The sequence below is a fragment of the Ursus maritimus genome, unplaced genomic scaffold (genome assembly GCF_017311325.1).
Source record: "Ursus maritimus isolate PB19 unplaced genomic scaffold, ASM1731132v1 scaffold_10, whole genome shotgun sequence".
Classification (NCBI taxonomy): domain Eukaryota; kingdom Metazoa; phylum Chordata; class Mammalia; order Carnivora; family Ursidae; genus Ursus; species Ursus maritimus.
The window spans coordinates 64,737,441-64,755,834 of record NW_024423344.1 but is presented as its reverse complement, the minus strand read 5'-3'; the positions used below and the strand labels follow the sequence as shown (position 1 = coordinate 64,755,834).

The 18,394-nt window shown below is 47.5% G+C and overlaps 1 protein-coding gene across 1 annotated transcript in view; it reads left to right on the top strand.

Annotated features, from left to right (window-relative positions):
• Positions 1-5,163: 5,163 nt before the first annotated feature.
• Positions 5,164-18,394, top strand: part of ABCC4 (ATP binding cassette subfamily C member 4) — a 235,105-nt gene continuing 221,874 nt past the window's right edge. Inside the window, exon 1 of the mRNA XM_040623855.1 lies at positions 5,164-6,368. Coding sequence (XP_040479789.1) covers positions 5,785-6,368 — 584 coding nt within the window. The 5' untranslated portion in view covers positions 5,164-5,784. The remainder of the gene's footprint in view (positions 6,369-18,394) is intronic.

Sequence of the window (18,394 nt, the reverse complement as noted above, 5' to 3'; positions counted from 1 at the left end):
ACTTAGATTGGTTGGCTTTCCTCAGCACTTAACATTTTTACACCACTGTCTTTGTTTGCATGGTTTCCGAGAAGTGGGATGTGATTTTTACCTTTGTTTCTTCTAGAGGCAAGGCCTTGTTAAGATTTGAGCATTCTGGTATATTTCAAAAATGGTTTTTTTTTTTCCCTTCCTCCTGCGGGAAGCCCAAGGAGATTTCTCTCTGATACTAACTGTAGGAACCTGGTAAAACAAAGTCAATCTCACAATACTGTGGGGGTCCCTCCATGACTGGGTCCCCCTGGACTTCTTAAATTTCTGACTTGTCCACACTGAGCCTCCAGCAGTTCATCAGCTACGTTTCAGGTGCCTCCCTGCCTTTTCCAGCCAGGTGAGCCTGGGTGCCCAGTATTCACCTGTCTGCCTCCCCACTCTTGGGAGAGGTGGTTTGCTGTGTGTCCTCCCCTCTCTTAAGGATCCAAGAAGAGTTCTCTCTCTCTCATCTTTTTCTAAAGCTGCACTCTGTCCCTATGTTACACTGTCTAATGCCGTGGATTTTTAATTTTGGGATTTTTGGTTTTTTGCTCCCAGATTTGCACAAGGCTGGCTCCTTGGTTTCCATGTTTCAGCTCAAATCTGTCCTCTGAGCAGTGTTCTTAACTGCCCAATGTAAATCTGCTTGCCAGCCACCTCCGAGCACTCTGTCACTGCCGATTTTCCTTCCTAGTCCTCATCAAACCTGAAATGATCTTGTTCATTCATTGACTTACTCTCTTATTGTTGACTATTTCCTACCACTTGACCCTCAGTGCTTTGAAGAGAATCTGATGTATGGTAGGTGTTCAAAAGAGTACTTGTTTAAAAGTGATTCATGATTGATTGATGATTGATTGATTTTAAAGATTTATTTATTTATTCGAGAGGGGGAGGGGCAGAGGCAGACGGAATGAGAATCTGAAGCTGACTCGAGCTGAGCTTGGAGCCTATGCAGGGCTAGATCTGAGATTTTTTTTTTTTTTTAAAGATTTTATTTATTTATTTGACAGAGATAGAGACAGCCAGCGAGAGAGGGAACACAAGCAGGGGGAGTGGGAGAGGAAGAAGCAGGCTCATAGCGGAAAAGCCTGGTGTGGGGCTCGATGCTATAATGCCGGGATCACGCCCTGAGCCGAAGGCAGACGCTTAACCGCTGTGCCACCCAGGCGCCCCTAGATCTGAGATTTTTTATTTCTTGGACAGAGAGAGAGAGAGAGAGAGAGCACAAGCAGGGGGAGCGGCAGGCAGAGGGAGAGGGANAAGCAGGCTCACGGAGCAGGGAGACCGATGCAGGGCTCGATCCCAGGACCCTGAGATCATGACCTGAGCCAAAGGCAGACACTTCACAACTGAGCCACCCAAGAGCCCCTGTAGTAGTCACTTTAAAAAGTAAAAAGGAGTGAGCGAAATTGAAATCAACATTAGCAAGATACTTTTAAACCAGTGTGTCCAAAATAGTATTGATGAGGGAGCAGAAGGCTAGCTGAGGACGAAGCACAAGCTGACACCCGCAACCCCAACTCCTGAGTGTCTTCTTTAGCATATGAAAGTCCTTTTGGACACCTCCCTTTTTCCTTACCTCCTCCAACCCCATAGTATAAACTCAATTGCTCCTCACGACTATAGTGCAGCTCTCTCTTTTTTTTCTTTTTAAAGATTTTATTTCTCTATTTGACAGAGAGAGAGAGAGAGAGTGAGCATAAGCAGGGGGAGCAGGAGAGGGAGAAGCAGGCTCCCCACTGCGCAGGACCCTGGGATCATGACCCGAGGTGAAGGCAGACGCTTAACCGACTGAGCCACGCAGGTGCCCCTCCAGTGCAGCTCTTCCTGCCCACAGGTCCTGTCCCTGTGCTTTAGTCAAATCACCTTTTTGCACCAAAGACGTCTCAAGAAGTCTTCCCTGCCTGTCGGCTCTGGACCACACCTACATTCAAAACTACATCATTATCATTTCAATATGTAATAAATATGAAAAGTCATTAATGAGACATTAAAATTTTTTGTGTATTGTCTTTGAAATCGATTGTGTATTTTTTACACTTATGGCACATCTCAATTTGGATGACATGCATTTTAAGTCTTCAAAATCCTCGTGTGAATAATGCTGCTGTATCGGGCAACCCAGGATTTACAGTATTTGTTAGGGCTTCTATGGGTGCGAGGCAATGAATGTATTTTTCAGTCATTGGAAGGGTATTTCTGGTAAGGTGTTTTCATTTGGGTTCCCACCGTAGCAAACTCTGACATGAGGACTTGAGTGGATGTAGTTTATTTTGGAGTAATCCCAGGAAAACATTTGTAGGGAGTGGAGAAGTGAGACAGAAAGGAAGGCGGCCAACAAGGGGTGTATTAGCAAGCAAGGTGCTGGTGGGCAGCTGGGCTCCATCCTGCTGGGCAGCAACAGGTGACAATTATTTCAGCTGTCAGATGAGGGGACTGGAACATTCATCTACCAGGTCCCTGTCATTGGTTGAGGGTTGATTACAGGGTTTTGGCTGCCTTGCATATGGGCCCGATGTGCTTGCGGAGCCAGAAAACAACCTTTAAGCAGAGAGTAGCTGCCTTAGAGAATAAGCTGCCTTAGACCTGGAGACGTGATAGAGAAGATGAACTGGAGAGTGATAGTTCCTGCTACAGCTGTAGGGATCCTATTAGGTTTGGGAATCCTTGAGATTCGATACTAGCAAGACTGTCCCTCATATTACTCATCATGTTCTTATGTATCCCTACTTCCTGGAACAGTTCTTGGCAAATAAAAGGTGTTTAATAAATAGTTGTTGACTGTGTGACTTTTCTTTGGATACCTGCTTTATTCTTTCAGACCTTTCCATGTACCTGGGAGACATGGCTTCCAGCAGTTACCAGTCATATCTTTTTAACTCCCTGATCAGAAAAGGAAATGAGATTTTCCCTTTCTAGCTCCAGGGGGGAATAAAATCCTCAGGAGAAAAAACCAGCTGACTGGTTTGGGCCATGAACTTGTCTCTGTGCCCATCCCTTTGGCCATGGCCATGACATATTATGATTGGCTAAATCTGACTTGGGTGTCCACCCGGAGGATATGGAGGTGGAGACTTACTGGAAGGTGGACTGATGGAGTAATTGTGCTCAACTGTGTGTGCCCACTGGAGTATGTTTAAAGTGTGAATGCCATTTGTCCCATATTTCTTGGTAGAAAACTGTCTCAAGAGCAGCACTGTCTCAGCTGAGCCGTTTTAGGACTGCGTTATTAGCCCTTCTACCGACCGCAGACTGAACACCTGATGATTTGGATATTTGAGAGGGATCCTGAGACCACCTAGTAATTTATAGTTTGTAAAGGCACAAATTTGCGTCATGTCTCTGAGGTTTGGGAATAAGTCAACAAGTAGAAGAAGATGGAATCTCCCCCTAGATGTTTGCTCTTCGTCCTCGCTAGTCAATGACTGACTTCATTCACTCAGCATAATACTTTCAGTGTTCATTCATCTGACAGCATGCATCAATGTCATTCCTTCTAATAAAATGCTAAATAATATTCCATTGTATGTAATACCATATTTTATTTATCCATTCCTCAGTTAGTGAGTTGCTGGACATTTGTTTCTCATTGCCCCCCACCCCAACATATATTTTTTGGCTTTTATGAATAGTGCTGCTTATGACATTTGCATTTAAGTTTTTGTGCGGACATATGTTTTCATTTATCTTGGGTAGATAGTGTTGAGGTATGTCATTGAAAAGACATGACCACCAGTTGACCCGTGAGCTGTACCCCAGCAACTGGAGTCTCCTCACCCCCTTCCTGTCCTTGCAATGTGGTCTCCACTTGTTTTTCCCACTGCCAGAGGCTGCCCCAAGGACATAGCCTTGAGATAATGATGTGGTGTTGAGAGAACCTGCGTGTTCTATGTGACTGAACCTAGTTAAGATTTGCCTGGTGGGTGTGGGGATGCATTTGTCTTGCTGCCCCCCAAGACAAGCCTTGTATGTAAGTTCTCTTCGCTTACTACCACTGCTGCCTTCCAACTGGAATGACCTGCCCCTTTCTTTGGTCTCTCCCTGCCCTTTATGTACAGAGGCTGGTTTCAGATTACACAGGGAGTGTCTTGGGATGGTTCCAAATGAATAGGTACGAGGAGCGCAATTCCTGGGTAATGTAGTTTTGCAGTTGTATCTTTTATGTGAGGTTTTCAACTGCTCCACATCCTCTCCAACATTTACTGCTTATTTAGTTATAGTATTGAACTATTTAAGATCAAGAAACATGTGCAGGTCAAGCTTTGCAAGCTCTGAGCCAGGCGTAGAGGTCATATACTGAAAAAGTGTTCACTAAGCATTTGTTGAGTGAATGAAAAAAAACAATCTTTTTTTTTTTTAAGGATTTTATTTATTTATTTGAGAGAGAGCATGAGAGGGGGGAGGGTCAGAAGGAGAAGCAGACTCCCTGCTGAGCAGGGAGCCCCATGCAGGGCTCCATCCTAGGACTCCGGGATCATGACCTGAGAGAGGGCAGACACTTAACTGACTGAGCCACCCCGGCGCCCCACATGTTTATTAGTTTCAGGTGTACAGTATAAGGATTCGACAATTCTATACATCACTCAGTGCTATTCATGGTAACTGGACTCTTAATTCCTTTCACCTATTTCACCCATCCCCCACCTAACTCCCCCCAGGTAACCAAAAAGCCATTATCAGTAACACCATTTTAGCCATGGTAAATGGGAAATTATCAAAAAATAAAATGATCCTGGGGCACCTGGCTGGCTCAGTCAGTAGAGCATGCAACTCTTGATCTCTTGTGGTGAGTTTGAGCCCCACCTTGGGTTAGAAATCACCTAATAAATTTTTTTTTTAAAAAGTGATCTTGCTAGAAGTACTATGTAACCTTGGTTTTTTCTTCATTTAGGGTTGAAGGAAAGAGAAGCTGCTGAGCCCTGGGGAGATGGCCACATAACAACCTAACACTTCTGAGTGGAAGTCCAAGATTTTGTTCATTAACTCCTGCAATCATCCATTCATCCATCCAGCCCCCCCCCTTTTTAAAGATTTTATTTATTCATCTGACAGAGAGAGAGAGAGAGCCAGCGAGAGAGGGAACACAAGTAGGGGGAGTGGGGGAGGAAGAAGTAGGCTCCCAGCGGAGGAACCTGATGTGGGGATGATCCCAGAACGCTGAGATCAAGCCCTGAGCCAAAGGCAGACGCTTTACGACTGCGCCACCCAGGCACCCCAATCTAGGCCCTTTTCATGCACACTGACCATCACCAGTGGGACAGACCATGATGGACTCTGACTCAGTCCCAGGCGGGTTTCATCATTTACTGACTCTAAGACGATGTAAAAGTTCTGTCTTTCAGCCTTATCTTTCTCATCTGGAAAATAGGGATAATAACACCGTCTTGACTCTGGCCTTGTTAGAGTCAGACGTGAGGTAAGGTCCCCAGCAGTGCAGTAACCGGTGTTCTCTCGGCCACGTTTATTCTGCCAGGCTCTGAGGGCATGATGAAAGAAATAAGGCCGGCTCTCTTCCTTACGTAGCCCCCTTTCCCAGTCTCAGAGGGCAGTAAAAGCTGACAAGAACTCCTCCGTGCAACGCAACATGTGAGATGCAAAAAGCCTGCCCCCGAAGACAGCGTGCATTCATCTTCCCAAATCAGAGGATTTCTTTCAATCCTGTTACCTTTCTTTAGGTCTTGCAGCTCTACAAAGATAATCCGTGCTAAATCCTGCTCTTGTCCGAGGTCAAATGTTTGGCTCTCACGTTGGCACCCTTGTTTGGTCCTGATGAGGGCAGCAAGCCCAGAAGGCTCAAGTGGTCTGGCTGCTCTCCCAGGTGTTCTGAAAGCCGCGGCCCAGGGGGCGTTTCCGAGCAGCTGGGTGGGCAGGGTCAGCGCCTCCCCTCCGCAGCTTCTTCTGGGTGCCCTGGAGCGGGGACTTCTGCAAAGTTTGCAGCCAGGTAAGAGCACGTGGGCCCTGCGGACCACGAGCTCTGCCCGCCCGCCTTCATCTAACGCCGGCGGCGGCCTCGCCTCGTACCTGCACGGGGTACGGGCAGCGTGGTCTCCACCGCCCACGTCCGGCCGCCTCGCAAGCGGCGCGTCGCTCCAGGCTCCAGGCTCCAGGTTCCCGGCGGCAGGAGCCGCGCGGCCGGGGGGGCGGGAACGGGGCGGGCCGCCGGCGCTCAGCTCCCGGAAGCGGGTGGTTCTTGGGCTCCCGCCCAGAGGACCGGCGCGGCCGCCGCTGCTCCAGCATCCCCGCCCGCGTCTCCGGGAGCAGCGCGACCCCGGCGGCAAGATGCTGCCCGTGTACGCGGAGGTGAAGCCCAACCCGCTGCAGAACGCGAACCTCTGCTCGCGCGTGTTCTTCTGGTGAGCGCCCCGCCCGAGCTGCGACATGCCGCCGCCACGCGCCGGCGCCTTCTGGGGCTGGAGGGTGGAGGGTGGAGGGTCGTGGCGTGGGAGCGCTTGCCGCCGGCGCCGCGCGGCGTGGTCCCCGCCTGCGCCCTGGCGCGCGGGGCGGGCGGGAGCCCGGCTGGGGCGGGGGGAGCCGGGGACCTGGTGGCGGGGACTCACAGGGGTCCTTGCCTTGGCGTTGGCGGCCCCGCCAGCCTCCGGTGTCTGGGAGGAGGAGCCGCGGAGCAGCCGTAGCAGCGGCCGCCGCAGGAGCCCGAGCAGGGGGTGGGGAGGGGGAGAACCGAGGCTGCCCGGGGAGAATTACCGCTCGGAGAACCGACTGGACCCCCACCCTTCCACCCTTAGCCACCTTCCCCAGTACCGCTCAGGAATTCGCCCTTCTCATAAACTAAAGCTGCACCCTTTTCTTCCTAAGTAAGCAGCTTCTGAACAGCTTCCTTTATCTAAACCAAAGTCTAATTAGTGCTCTGGACCATTGCCATCCCCCCCCACAGCGTCCCCACCTCCTCCGATATTCCTTACGTACACTGAGTTGCAAACTGCACCGGGAGCCCTGTGTGTGTGACCATGTCTTGCTCTCTCTCCCTTTGTCCGCGTGCGCCTCACCCTTGTGTCCTGGTAGCTAGTTGTGGCAGATTTCATTTCACTTTTTTATTTAAATGAATGGGCACACTGTTGTTGAACACGTTTTGCTTTTGTCTGGGACACACACAACAGCTGGAGTATGCTTTTGCATAGCCGCTTTCCCTTTTGCAGTTATTTCCATTTCCACCCTGAGGACCGTTCTGGAGATGGGTCCCTGAAGCCTGTGGGGTCGTCTTCTGGCTCTCTAGCCTTTGGAGAAGTGATCCATGGTCTTTTTTTTTTTTTTTTTTTGAAGATTTTATTTATTTATTCGACAGAGATAGAGACAGCCAGCGAGAGAGGGAACACAAGCAGGGGGAGTGGGAGAGGAGGAAGCAGGCTCACAGCGGAAGAGCCTGACGTGGGGCCCGATCCCACAACACCCGGGATCACACCCTGAGCCGAAGGCAGACGCTTAACCGCTGTGCCACCCAGGCGCCCCGTGATCCATGGTCTTAATGCGGGCGGTCCTGCCCAGGAGTCCTATGGCCCTAAAATCACTGCAGGGTCCCTGAGCCTGGGAGAAGACACAGGTGAAGACCAGCTCAGAGAGGTGAAGCTGCTGGCTGGTTTTCCACGTGGTAGCTGGGACCACGAACTAGATGGGCCTGAACCTGTGAGCTTCAATTACACTTCGTTGATGATTAGATCTTCTGTTTCTTGACCCTAAACTAACCCTAAGGCTTTGGTTGTTCCCACATTCTGATATTTAACTTTTTTTATGGGAAAGCCTAGGGGATCCCAAGGGGATGAGTGCTCTTAGGCTTGTTTTGATTGTGGTGTATTTGGCGTGTGAGGGCCTCTCTTGGCCCTTTGGCCCCTCTATTAAGGAGAGAAGAATATGGGTGGAAGACGGAATTTGGGTGTGGTTATCATAAATAATAATGAAGTAGGCAAACATCTTAACTTCAGGCAGGGCAAGGAACTCTGGAAGCACTTTCTGTTTCTGGATTTTTCGGAAGGTGTGAGCATGAAAATGGGAAGGTGAGGACTCTTGATTGATGACTCTGGTAGGCACTGTTTCCAGCTTCCCCGCTGCGGGGGAAGGAGCTCTTCTGTCTGTTTTGCACCTGATGGCACTGAAGCCGGGAGAAGTTGCCTGGGATCACACAGCTGTGTGGCAGTAGGGCCTGATCCCTAATCAGGCAGTCCGGCTCCCGAGCCTCTGTTTGCAGCTGTTGTACTGAGCTGCTCCTCTTGGGATACTTTATCTTAAATGCATGGAGAGAGAAGGCTCTTCCAAACACACGTTTGTGCTTGAAGGGCTGGACTTCCTTAGTTATTGCTGTTGGAGATGTGACGGTGCACGTGAGACCTCTTACATGCTTTAGGGCAGCTGTTCTCAAAGCGCGGCCCTCACACCTTCAGCATCCCCATCACCTGGGAGCTTGTTAGAAATGCAGATTCTCCTGGCACCCATTCCTGACCAGTGAATTATGTAGAAGGTGGGGGTGGGGTTTACACTTGTGCTCCAGGTGATTCTGATGGAAGGTTGAGCCTGGCTCACTGCTTTAAGCCACTGTCCCCATTGGCATTGTTCCAGTTTTATAGTTTTAAAAAAGGGGCATGTCTTTGGAGGTCAGCTGTTGACCATGATTGCCGTCCTGTATTTATTTACCTTCTGCATTTCTAGGGATTTGAAAGTCTGAGGCCACCTTAGTGATTTCCATGTGTACCCCTGTGAATGCAGGTGGGGAAAGTGGAAATGAGCCCCTCGGGGAAGTGCTGCGTGGAGACATGGCCCACCTTGTAGAGAAAAACCGAGTTTTCACCTTCTCATTGGATATTTGTTTTTCCTTTCAAATTTCATCTGCTTTCTAAACTTGTAGCTATCTACCCAAATGATGCCAGTAACTAGCTTTACGGACTTCTGTACAAATGGCCTTAGTGGGGTTTTGGTGTTTTCACAGCAAAGGGTGGACTTGGGTCTGCAAGGAGTTGTACATAATGGCTGTTGGTAATTGTTGCGGACTTTTAAGTAGCCTTCATGCCCAACATGGTGCTTGAACTCACGACCAGAGATCAAGAGTTGCATGTTTCACTGACTGAGCCAGCTAGGTGCCCCTGTTGTGGATTTTTGAAAAGAAAAATTATACATATATATGTATAATTTCTATTTTTGTAAGAAATTTAAAACTACAGAAAAAGGAATATAGATGATTTATTTCTGTTAGCCAAGTACACCTGCTGATACTTTGGTTTCTTAGTCTTCCCCCTAAAACTCATATGCACACACATCTTTTCTAGAAAACTAGAGTTTTTCTTCCCCCCAAATAGTTCTGAATCAGGATTGCTTCGTAATTTTTTATGGTTAACATTTAATCATGGCATTAAATCTTCAAAACATTATATTTAATTATAATTTATCCAGCCTTTCACTTTTGCTAGATACAGTTTATTTCCAATAATGATATAATGCATATTCATGCCATGTATTTTTGTGCATCTTTTCTTTTTCTCTGTTGCCAGAAGTGGAATAACTGGTGAAAGGCAAAATTTTATTTTCTAATTTTGGACCAACTGACCCTCAGTTGTGGTTTGTGTGCGTATTTCACTGTTGACCTTCAGTAGCTGAATTACTTTTTTTCTAAGTCAAAGATTAAAAATATCAAGGTTGTAATCTGAATTTGATTTATAGAGATGGAGCTTTTTTTGTATCTTTGAATTGTATATTAGATTTTTTCTATGAGGCATTTATATTTTTGAAATAACTTGTAATAGTGCTTATTTTTTTTTTCAGATTTTTATTTGACTCTTAATTTAGATCAGAGATTTTGTTTTTGTTTTTAAAGAATTTTTTTTAGGGATGCCTGGGGGGCTCAGTCGGTTAAGCATCTGCCCTCGGCTCAGGTCATGATTCCAGGGTCCTGGGATCAAGTCCTGCATCGGGTTCCTTGCTCAGCAGGGAGCCTGCTTACCTCTCTGCCTGCTGCTCCCCCTGCTTGTGCTCCCTCTCATGTTCTCTCTCTCTCTCTGTCTGACAAATAAATAGAAAAAATCTTTAAAGAAGAATTTTTAAAAAGATTTTTAAAATTATTTTTAATCTCTACACCCAATGGAAGGGCTCAGACTCACTACCCAAAATCAAGAGTCACACAGTCTACTGACTGAGCCATCCAGGTGCCCCTAGATAGGAGGTTTTAAATTTATCAATGAGCTCTTCTTTCTAATTTTTCCTGTTGGTTCTGTAATATATCTTGTTTAGATTCCAGCACCATCTAAATCTCCATAAGCATTTTCTTTCTAATACAAAGTCAGCTAGAGTTTCCTTTTGTATTTGGTATAAGAGAGGCCTCATTTTTTCCAAAACAGCCCATTTTCTCATCATGGTTTATTGAATAGTTCTTACTCTTTCCCGTTATTAGAAATAAGTGGTGTAACCTGATCCAGCTGGGTACTAGATTGTCCTGTCCCCTGAGACTCTGTTGACGTGTCCCACTTCTCTGCTGTGTGGCGTCCCTCGAGATGAGTTCTACGTTTATCTGTCTACCCTCGCTCCGCTGTTAGCAGCTTGAGACTTGTTCCCGGAGAAGGGTTTAGGCCACATGCATTTAGGCCACCTGAGAGTGCTTACGTTCTCACTCCCCTGACCCTGGCGCAGTCTGAACTGTCACTTTGAAAAGCCAGTGCTGTTGCCAGACTGCCACTGGTGTTAGACTGCAGACATCTCAGAGCTGGGGTTGGGAGGGAAGTGCAGACGCTGAGTGCTGTGATGCTTTCCAGAGGTTGGCTGCATTAGGCCCTCAGTAGTGATCCTGAGTGCAGTGAGAAGTTTCGTTTTATCATTTATTTTTTGGAGATGCTTTATTTATTTGAGATGTTTCATTTTAAACTGGGGTTTTGTGGGGCACCTGAGTGGCTCAGTCGGTTAAGTTTCTGCCTTCAACTCAGGTCATGATCCCAGAGGTTCTGGGATCAAGCCCTGAGTTGGGCTCTCTGCTCAGTGGGTAGCTTGCCTCTCCATCTGCCTTGCTCTGCCTGCTTGTGCTCTCTCTCTGTCAAATGAATAAATAAAATCTTAAAAAAACAAAAAACACCAGACTGGGGTTTTGTACCATTTTCAGAATTCCTTTTTTTTTTTAATTTTAATTTTTTTGATTTTGAGTGTGTGCGTGCGCCCAAGCATGAGTTGGGGGAGGGGAAGAGGGAGAAGGAGACTTCACATGCAGCGTCTCAGAGTCTGACACAGGGCTGGGATCCCAGGACCCTGAGATCATGACCTGAGCTGAAGTCAGACAGTTAATCGACTGAGCCACCCAGTTGCCCTATAAGATTTTAATTTAAGTAATCTCTATGCCTAACACGGGGCTCGAACTTACAACCCTGATATCAGGAGTTGCAAGTTCTGACAGCCAGATGCCCCCAGAATGCCTTTTGTTTTTATTATTATTTTTAAAGATTTTGAGAGTGCATGAGAATGGAGGAGAAGCAGGAGAGGGATAAGCAGATTCTGAATGGAACCCAAGGAGGGACTGGATCCCATGACCCTGAGATCTCAACCGGAGCCTAAACTAAGAGTCAGGATGACTAAGGAACCCAGGTGCTCCTTCCCAGAATACCTTTTAATGTTAATCTCCTGTTGTTCATTAACAATCAAATATTCAAATTTTGTAGAAGGAGGCTGGCTTTTCAGGGCCCTTTTTCTTGCCTCTGCCTGTTCCCCTCTCTTTAGCATTTAGTTTGATGAGTTTTTGGCAAATTTATACAATAACTACAGGCCCAAGCAAGAAGTGGAACACCCGGAAGGTGTACTGAAATTTACTAAGCCCCTGAAGTGAAATAAACAGTAACAAAATTTGGTAAGTTTCTCTCCTGTAGTTTCTGTTTGATTTTTGTATTTATCCTTAGAGTTCTGCATCTGCTCAGCGTGAGTGGGGTTAACTAGTGTTCTTTCAGGTGTGTCAAGTAGATAGTTTGCCTTTCTGGGTTCTCCAGGGGACCCCCCCCTCCCCCTTGTGTATCTCCCAGGTTGTGCCTGCTCTGGGGTGTGGAGCCCATGCACCACGTGAGCCTTTGTCCTGAATCTGGTCTGTCACTTCTCGGTGGGGCCAGGAAACCCTGTCTCTTACCATGAGCAGGCCTCTGGGGGGTTTCTTTTGTGTGAACTCTAAGCCCCTGCAAATATTTTCTGGGCTTCTGTGCTGATGAATTGTGTAAAGGTGGTTGCCAGTAATGCAGTGGAAAGGTCTGGGCTTTGGAATGGGCTCAACTCTTCTCTTTGGCCCTGTAAATTCTGTGTGGCTATACTTGTAAGTGAATAATTTGAGCCTTGAAGTTGGGAGACTGGGGATGGTTGTTAATGCAAAGTCACCTAGTCCCGAGCTAAGGCCTCATGTTGTCACGGCCAGGGGCCTCCTGAAGACTGGAGTGTAAGTTTTAGATCCATCTATTTATTTTTATTTTCATTTTTTTAAAGGTTTTATTTATTTGACAGAGCACTCACACACAAGCAGGGGGAGCAGGTGCCCTATTTTTACTTTTTAAATATTTTAATCTCTACACCCAACGTAGGTCTTGAACCACAACCCCAAGAACAAGAGTCACATGCTTTACCGACTGAGCCAGCCAGTCACCCCAAAGATTGATCCATTTAAAGATTAATCCTTCTAAGATCTCTTTATCTTATGTACCTACAGTGAGATAACTAAAAATGTAAGTTAGTAGAGGGTAAGATTAATTTTTTTTAGAAGTTAAAACTCATGTTTACCGGGGTGCCTCGGTGGCTCAGTTGGTTAAGTGTCTGCCTTCGGCTCAGGTCATGATCTCAGGGTCCTGGGATCGAGCCCTGTTTTGGGTTCCCTGCTCAGTGGGGAGTCTGCTTCTCCCCCCCCCCCTTGCTATCTCTCTCAAATAAATCTTTAAAACAAAACAAACTTGTGTTTCGTTACTGTTTTCTGAGATGCCTTTAAAATGCGGATGAGGGTCCTTCCCTCTCCCCAGTATTCTGGTTGGGCTGGGTGGGACTTGGGGATCTGCATTTTAAGTTCCTGCTGGGCCCTTGGGCAGGTGGTTCGTCCTCAGAGATGGGTCCATTGATCATCACTAACACCCATGGACTGCTTCCTATGGGCTCAGACTTGTCTCGGTCAATCCTCAGTCCTATAAGCAGTGACTACTATTTCACACATGAGGAAATGCAGGTCCAGAGAGGTTGGGCAACTTGCCAGGGACAGCACAGCTGGGGGTGGGGGGGGGGTGGGCGCAGTGCTCCAGTTGGTATCCTGCCCACATCCTCAGCACAGGCAGTGGCCAAAGTGCTCAGGCTCCTGTCCTCCATGGCTCTGGCTCCCACAGGTAAACACTGGTTGAGTGGAAAAATAAACGAGTCTGCTGACTCGCCAGCGGACACGTAAACGTCTTGTTAGTGAATGAGTATGCTCTTTACAGATGCTCGCCTCTGAAGCACGTTCCCCTACCCTCTCTTCATCATGCTGTCTCCTGAATTACCATGTGTGGTGTTGGCCGTCCAATTCTTTTTTTTTTTTAAGATTTTATTTATTTATTTGACAGAGATAGAGACAGCCAGCGAGAGAGGGAACACAAACAGGGGGAGTGGGAGAGGAAGAAGCAGGCTCATAGCGGAGGAGCCTGATGTGGGGCTCGATCCCATAATGCCGGGATCACGCCGTGAGCCGAAGGCAGATGCTTAACCGCTGTGCCACCCAGGCGCCCCTTGGCCGTCCAATTCTTAAGGCACGAACCTGTCCGTTCCTGCAGATGTTGTGGGCATCAAATCCCATTGATTAAACTTAAGACATGCCCTTGGAATCTGCATTCAGCAAGTGTTTCCAGAATGTGTGTGTGTGAGAGCCAAGGGGATGGAAATGCACAGAGGTGCCCTTCCTCCTGGAGCGTGTGTCCCTCTACTCTGTTCAGCCTCAGCTTATGCTCTTGGCTTTTCTTCCTCCCAGTGGGTTTTCTTGCCACCTGTCTTTCCCCTAAAATCCATGCCATCCTCCTGCTTAAAAACCACCTACCTCCTTACTGCTTTCAAGAGCAGGTCTTAAGGGTGGCATTCAGAGTCCTTCCAGAGCTGCTTTTTGAGTCTTGTCTTCCATCATTTCTCACACCACCGGACTTTTCTGATGAGGTGAGACAGATTTGGTAACTATCCTGTCTGTGCAGGGCCCCCAGAGCCAGGATTGGGGTCCTGACTGATGAGGGGCCTCTGAGTGAACTACTGGGTTGGTTACCAGGGTTTTGGAGCCAATGGGGGAAAGCAGGCTGATGTCCGTACCATTGCCAGAGGTCCATTGATACAGCCCTGAGCCCTAATCCAGGTGAGGTACAGTGGAGCAGTGTCCGCCTGGAGCTAACGTGTCTGGGTATAAATGTGAACTCTGTTTACCTGACCAAAGGCAGGTTTCCTCGTCTGTAAAATGGGAAGAATCATGATACTCATCTCATAGGGCTGTTGAGAGTATGAAATGAACCAAACAATGTTGGGTTTACCAGAACAGTGAATAAATATTGAAAGGTAGCCACGCCACCTTCTCTTGTTACTTAGCATTTGTAAACTAACAGTTTTGTTTGTAAATTGCCATAGTTTATTTCCCAGATAGAGGAGGAATGTAAATTTCGGAATGTCATTCCCTACCCATAGAAACATAATCTTGGCGGTGGGGGGCAGGTGTTGGCATCCTGAGTCAGAATTTTTCTTAACAGGGTTCTGGGTGACTCATGCTAAGCTTTCTGGGCTCTTTCTCAGCCCTTAAAATCCATTTCTGTTTGAGAGCACAGTGGGAGGCCAAGGGTACTGGTCCAGCCTCCTTGTGGTTTAGGTAATTCTTTTGACCAGCATTTGAGTGCGGCCAACATTTGAGTGCCTTTTGTGTTCCTGCATTCAAATCCATAAAAATAACCTTCCTGTTCTCAGAGAGCTCCCACAGTCTGTTCTACTTAATTCTGTAACTGGTGTTAGCTACTGAACAAAGCAAGCCCCACATCTTAGTGATTTAGTTAAAAAACAAAACAACACACTTGATCTCATGTTTGTAGTCCTTGTCGGGTTGTTGGGGGTGGGGAACTACACACACTTCTTCAGTAGCTGGACTTTTTGTATCTTGTGGCTCAGTCCTTGGGACCTCTCCAAGTCCTCTTTCTTCAGCTGGGAAGAAGTTGTTTGTGGCTGGTTTTTGTGTTCCTGGCTTGGAAGTGGCCTACGTCCTTTGCACTCACATTTTATTGGCAAGGTGTCAGTCACACGTTCGCCTCTGACCATAAGGTGGGCTAGAAAGTGTGGTCCTCATGTCCCGCAGTTTGCTGTGAGAGTGAATCCCAACACATCGGGTGTGCGCTGTTGTAGACGTGGGACTAAGGCACGCTCCAGTGGGGGGTTTCAGGGAGGGATAGCATGAAGAAGGTGGGGAGTCATCTGGGGGAGGATGGGCATGGGTAGGACACAGAATTGTGGGAAAGGGGTAGTGTGTCCTGAGAACAGTGATAAAGTGTTTGATACAGTCATTCGGGATCACACTCTTCTCCCGTTTCATCCTACCAACTTGCATCCTTATCTCTCCTCCCCAGTCCTGTCCTCTATGAACACTCCTAGCTGCTCATTCCATTTCTGTGCCGGCCTCTTCATGGGGCTGGTTTCTGTCTGCCCTTTTTCCCCAGGCTAGCTCCTGTGTGCCCTCCTTCCAGTGTCCCGGAATTACAGGGTTCAATGGGAGAGATCTTAAGTTCATACTCAATACAGGAATCCCTTCCAGACATTGTGCGGTGGGGAAATTTACTGCTCTTACTAATCTTCATCCTGGAATGCCAGAAGAATGCTGTATTGAGCCAGTTTTCTTTTGGGGCAGTTTCTGCCCATCTGTATCTCGCTCTCGCTCTCTCTCTTTTTTTTTTTTTGGTTAGTGCACAACAAATTGACTCCCCCTTCCCCATGATGGCCTTCTGGTATTCAAAGACCATTGTCATGGATCCATTAAATCTTTCAGAGGATTGTCTCCAGTTCTTAGGTTGCTTTTAAATGGCAGGGTTTTCAGACCTTTTCCATCTGCTTGAACTGAATATGCTTTGGTTTATCAATGTCTTTATTTATTTTAAACATCATATTTATTAGAGAGAGCATGAGCGGGGAGGTGAGGAGGGGCAGAGGCAGAGAGAGAAGCAGACTCCCTGCTGAGCTCAACAGGACCCCGGGATCATGACCTGAGCTGAAGGTCAGACGCTTAACCAGCTGAGCCACCCAGGCGCCCCTCAGTGTCTTTATATTAATGTGGCATCTGGAACTAGACCTATTCTAGGTTTATTCTTGCTAGAGGTCGTGTTCGAAGTAACTGATTTGACAATTTAACCAATATTTTTGAGTGCTTGCTGTGTTCCAGGTAATGTTCCAGAGCAGGAGTTGGCAAACTATGACCCACAGGTCAAATCCAGCTTATGTCTATTTTTGTAAATAAAGTTTTATTGGCACATAGCTATGCTCATTCATATATGTATTGTCTGTGGGCTATAGCCGCAGAGTTGAGTAGTTGCTACAGAGACTGTATGACCTGCAAAGTCTAAAATATTTATGATTTAGTTCTTTACAGAAAATGTTTGCGCCCCTCCCCCCCATTCTAGATGTTTGGGATGTATTGAGGATAGACTGAAGAAAGCCATGGGCAGAAGCAGGGGGACCTGTGGGAGATTTCACAGTGGTTCAGGCAAGAGGTGGCTTTGACCAGGAGGATGATGGGAGTGGCAGTCGTGAGTAGTCGGGTTCAGGGAAGAGCTTATTTGAAGGTGGAGCTGGGCATCTTCGATATTAGACTGTGGAACTTGAGAGGCAGAGACAGGCAGGGTTGCCTCTGGGTTCAGTCTGAGCCCCTGGAAGGATGGAGTGACCATTAAATGAGCTGCTGAAGCCTGCAGGAGGAGTGGGTTGGAGAAGACTGGGAGTTTGGATTTGACCATGTTAAGTGTGAGACGCCTGCTCCACGTTTAAGTAGAGAGGGGGAGTGGGCAGCTGGTCATGTGTCGGGGGCTCCTGGAAGTCTGGGCTGGCGATGAAATTTGGGTACGGTGAGCAATGTATGCAATTGGGCTATATTGGACGAACGGTGAACTGACGTCACGGTCCATGGGGTTTATCCCCACACGAACTGCTCTTGTATCTCTGCTTAAGTTCATTTTGTTGGTGTCAGAGTTCAGTATCCCATTGTTGTCAGTTGAAAGTTCTTTGATAACTTTTGTAGTTTGCTTTCTGAATGCCAGAAAGGACAGGTCCTGGAACTGTCCTGTAGGTTGTGGCTGATCCACTCAGGAACACTGGGTAGCAGATGAACTTGGCCACAGGTGTTGTGGGAGGTCGTGCCATCTGTCTTAGGGGGTCCAGAGGTACCGTACTCATGTACCGGGCAGTCATTCTGAAATCCGACGAAGACAGGAATTAGCATGATTTCCTCTTAATGAACACGGGCTGGCTCTTGTGGGCTCTTTCCTATTTTTTTTTTTTTTAAAGATTTATTTGTTTATGAGAAAGAGAGAGGGCGAGCACACAAGCAGGGGGAGCAGTAGGCAGAGGGAGAAGCAGGCTCCCTGCTGAGCAAGGAGCACGACTTGGGGTCTCCATCCCAGGACCTTGGGAGCATGACCTGAGCCGGAGGCAGACACTTACTGATTGAGCCACCCAGGTGTCCCAGGAACCCTGTTTTATAGAGGAGAGGGGGCTGCTATAAGCAGAAAGTTCATTGGAGTAAACTGTGAATCAGAAGTGTAGTTGCTTCTCTTGGGCTGGGTTGTGACTGCCTCTCACTGGCGGGAGTGTTGCCGAAGCAGGAGAAAGTCTCCCTTCCTCCTGCTGGGAAGGTAAAGTATAGGCTTCTTTTTGTTGGAGCCACGACATGAGTGGTGGGATGTGAGGGCTCCCCCTCTGGCCTCCTGACTCTATTTTATTTTTTATTTTTATTTATGTATTTTAAAGATTTTATTTGAGAGAGAGAGAGCGCGCAAGCGTGCACATGCCTAAGTGGGAGGAGAGGGAGAGGGACGGGCACACTCCCCTCTAAGTAGAGAGCCCAAGGTGGGGCTCAATCCCAGGACCCTGAGATCATGACCTGAGCTGAAGGCAGATGCTTAACCAATTGAGCCACCCAGGCACCCCTCCTGACTCCATCTTAAATGAGTTTTCCTTTATTAAGTTTCGCAGGAGAGAGCACAGACTGGAGCCAGAGGACCTGCTGCTGGTCCATGATCTTGCACTCGCTAGTGTGGCCTTAGGCAAGACACGCAATCATTTTGGGCTTCAGTATCCTCTTCCACAAGTTGGGAAAATTAAACTTAATCTGGAGTTGTTTTTTTTTTTTTTAAAGATTTTATTTATTTATTTGACAGAGCGAGAGCTCAAGCAGGGGGAGCAGCAGGCAGAG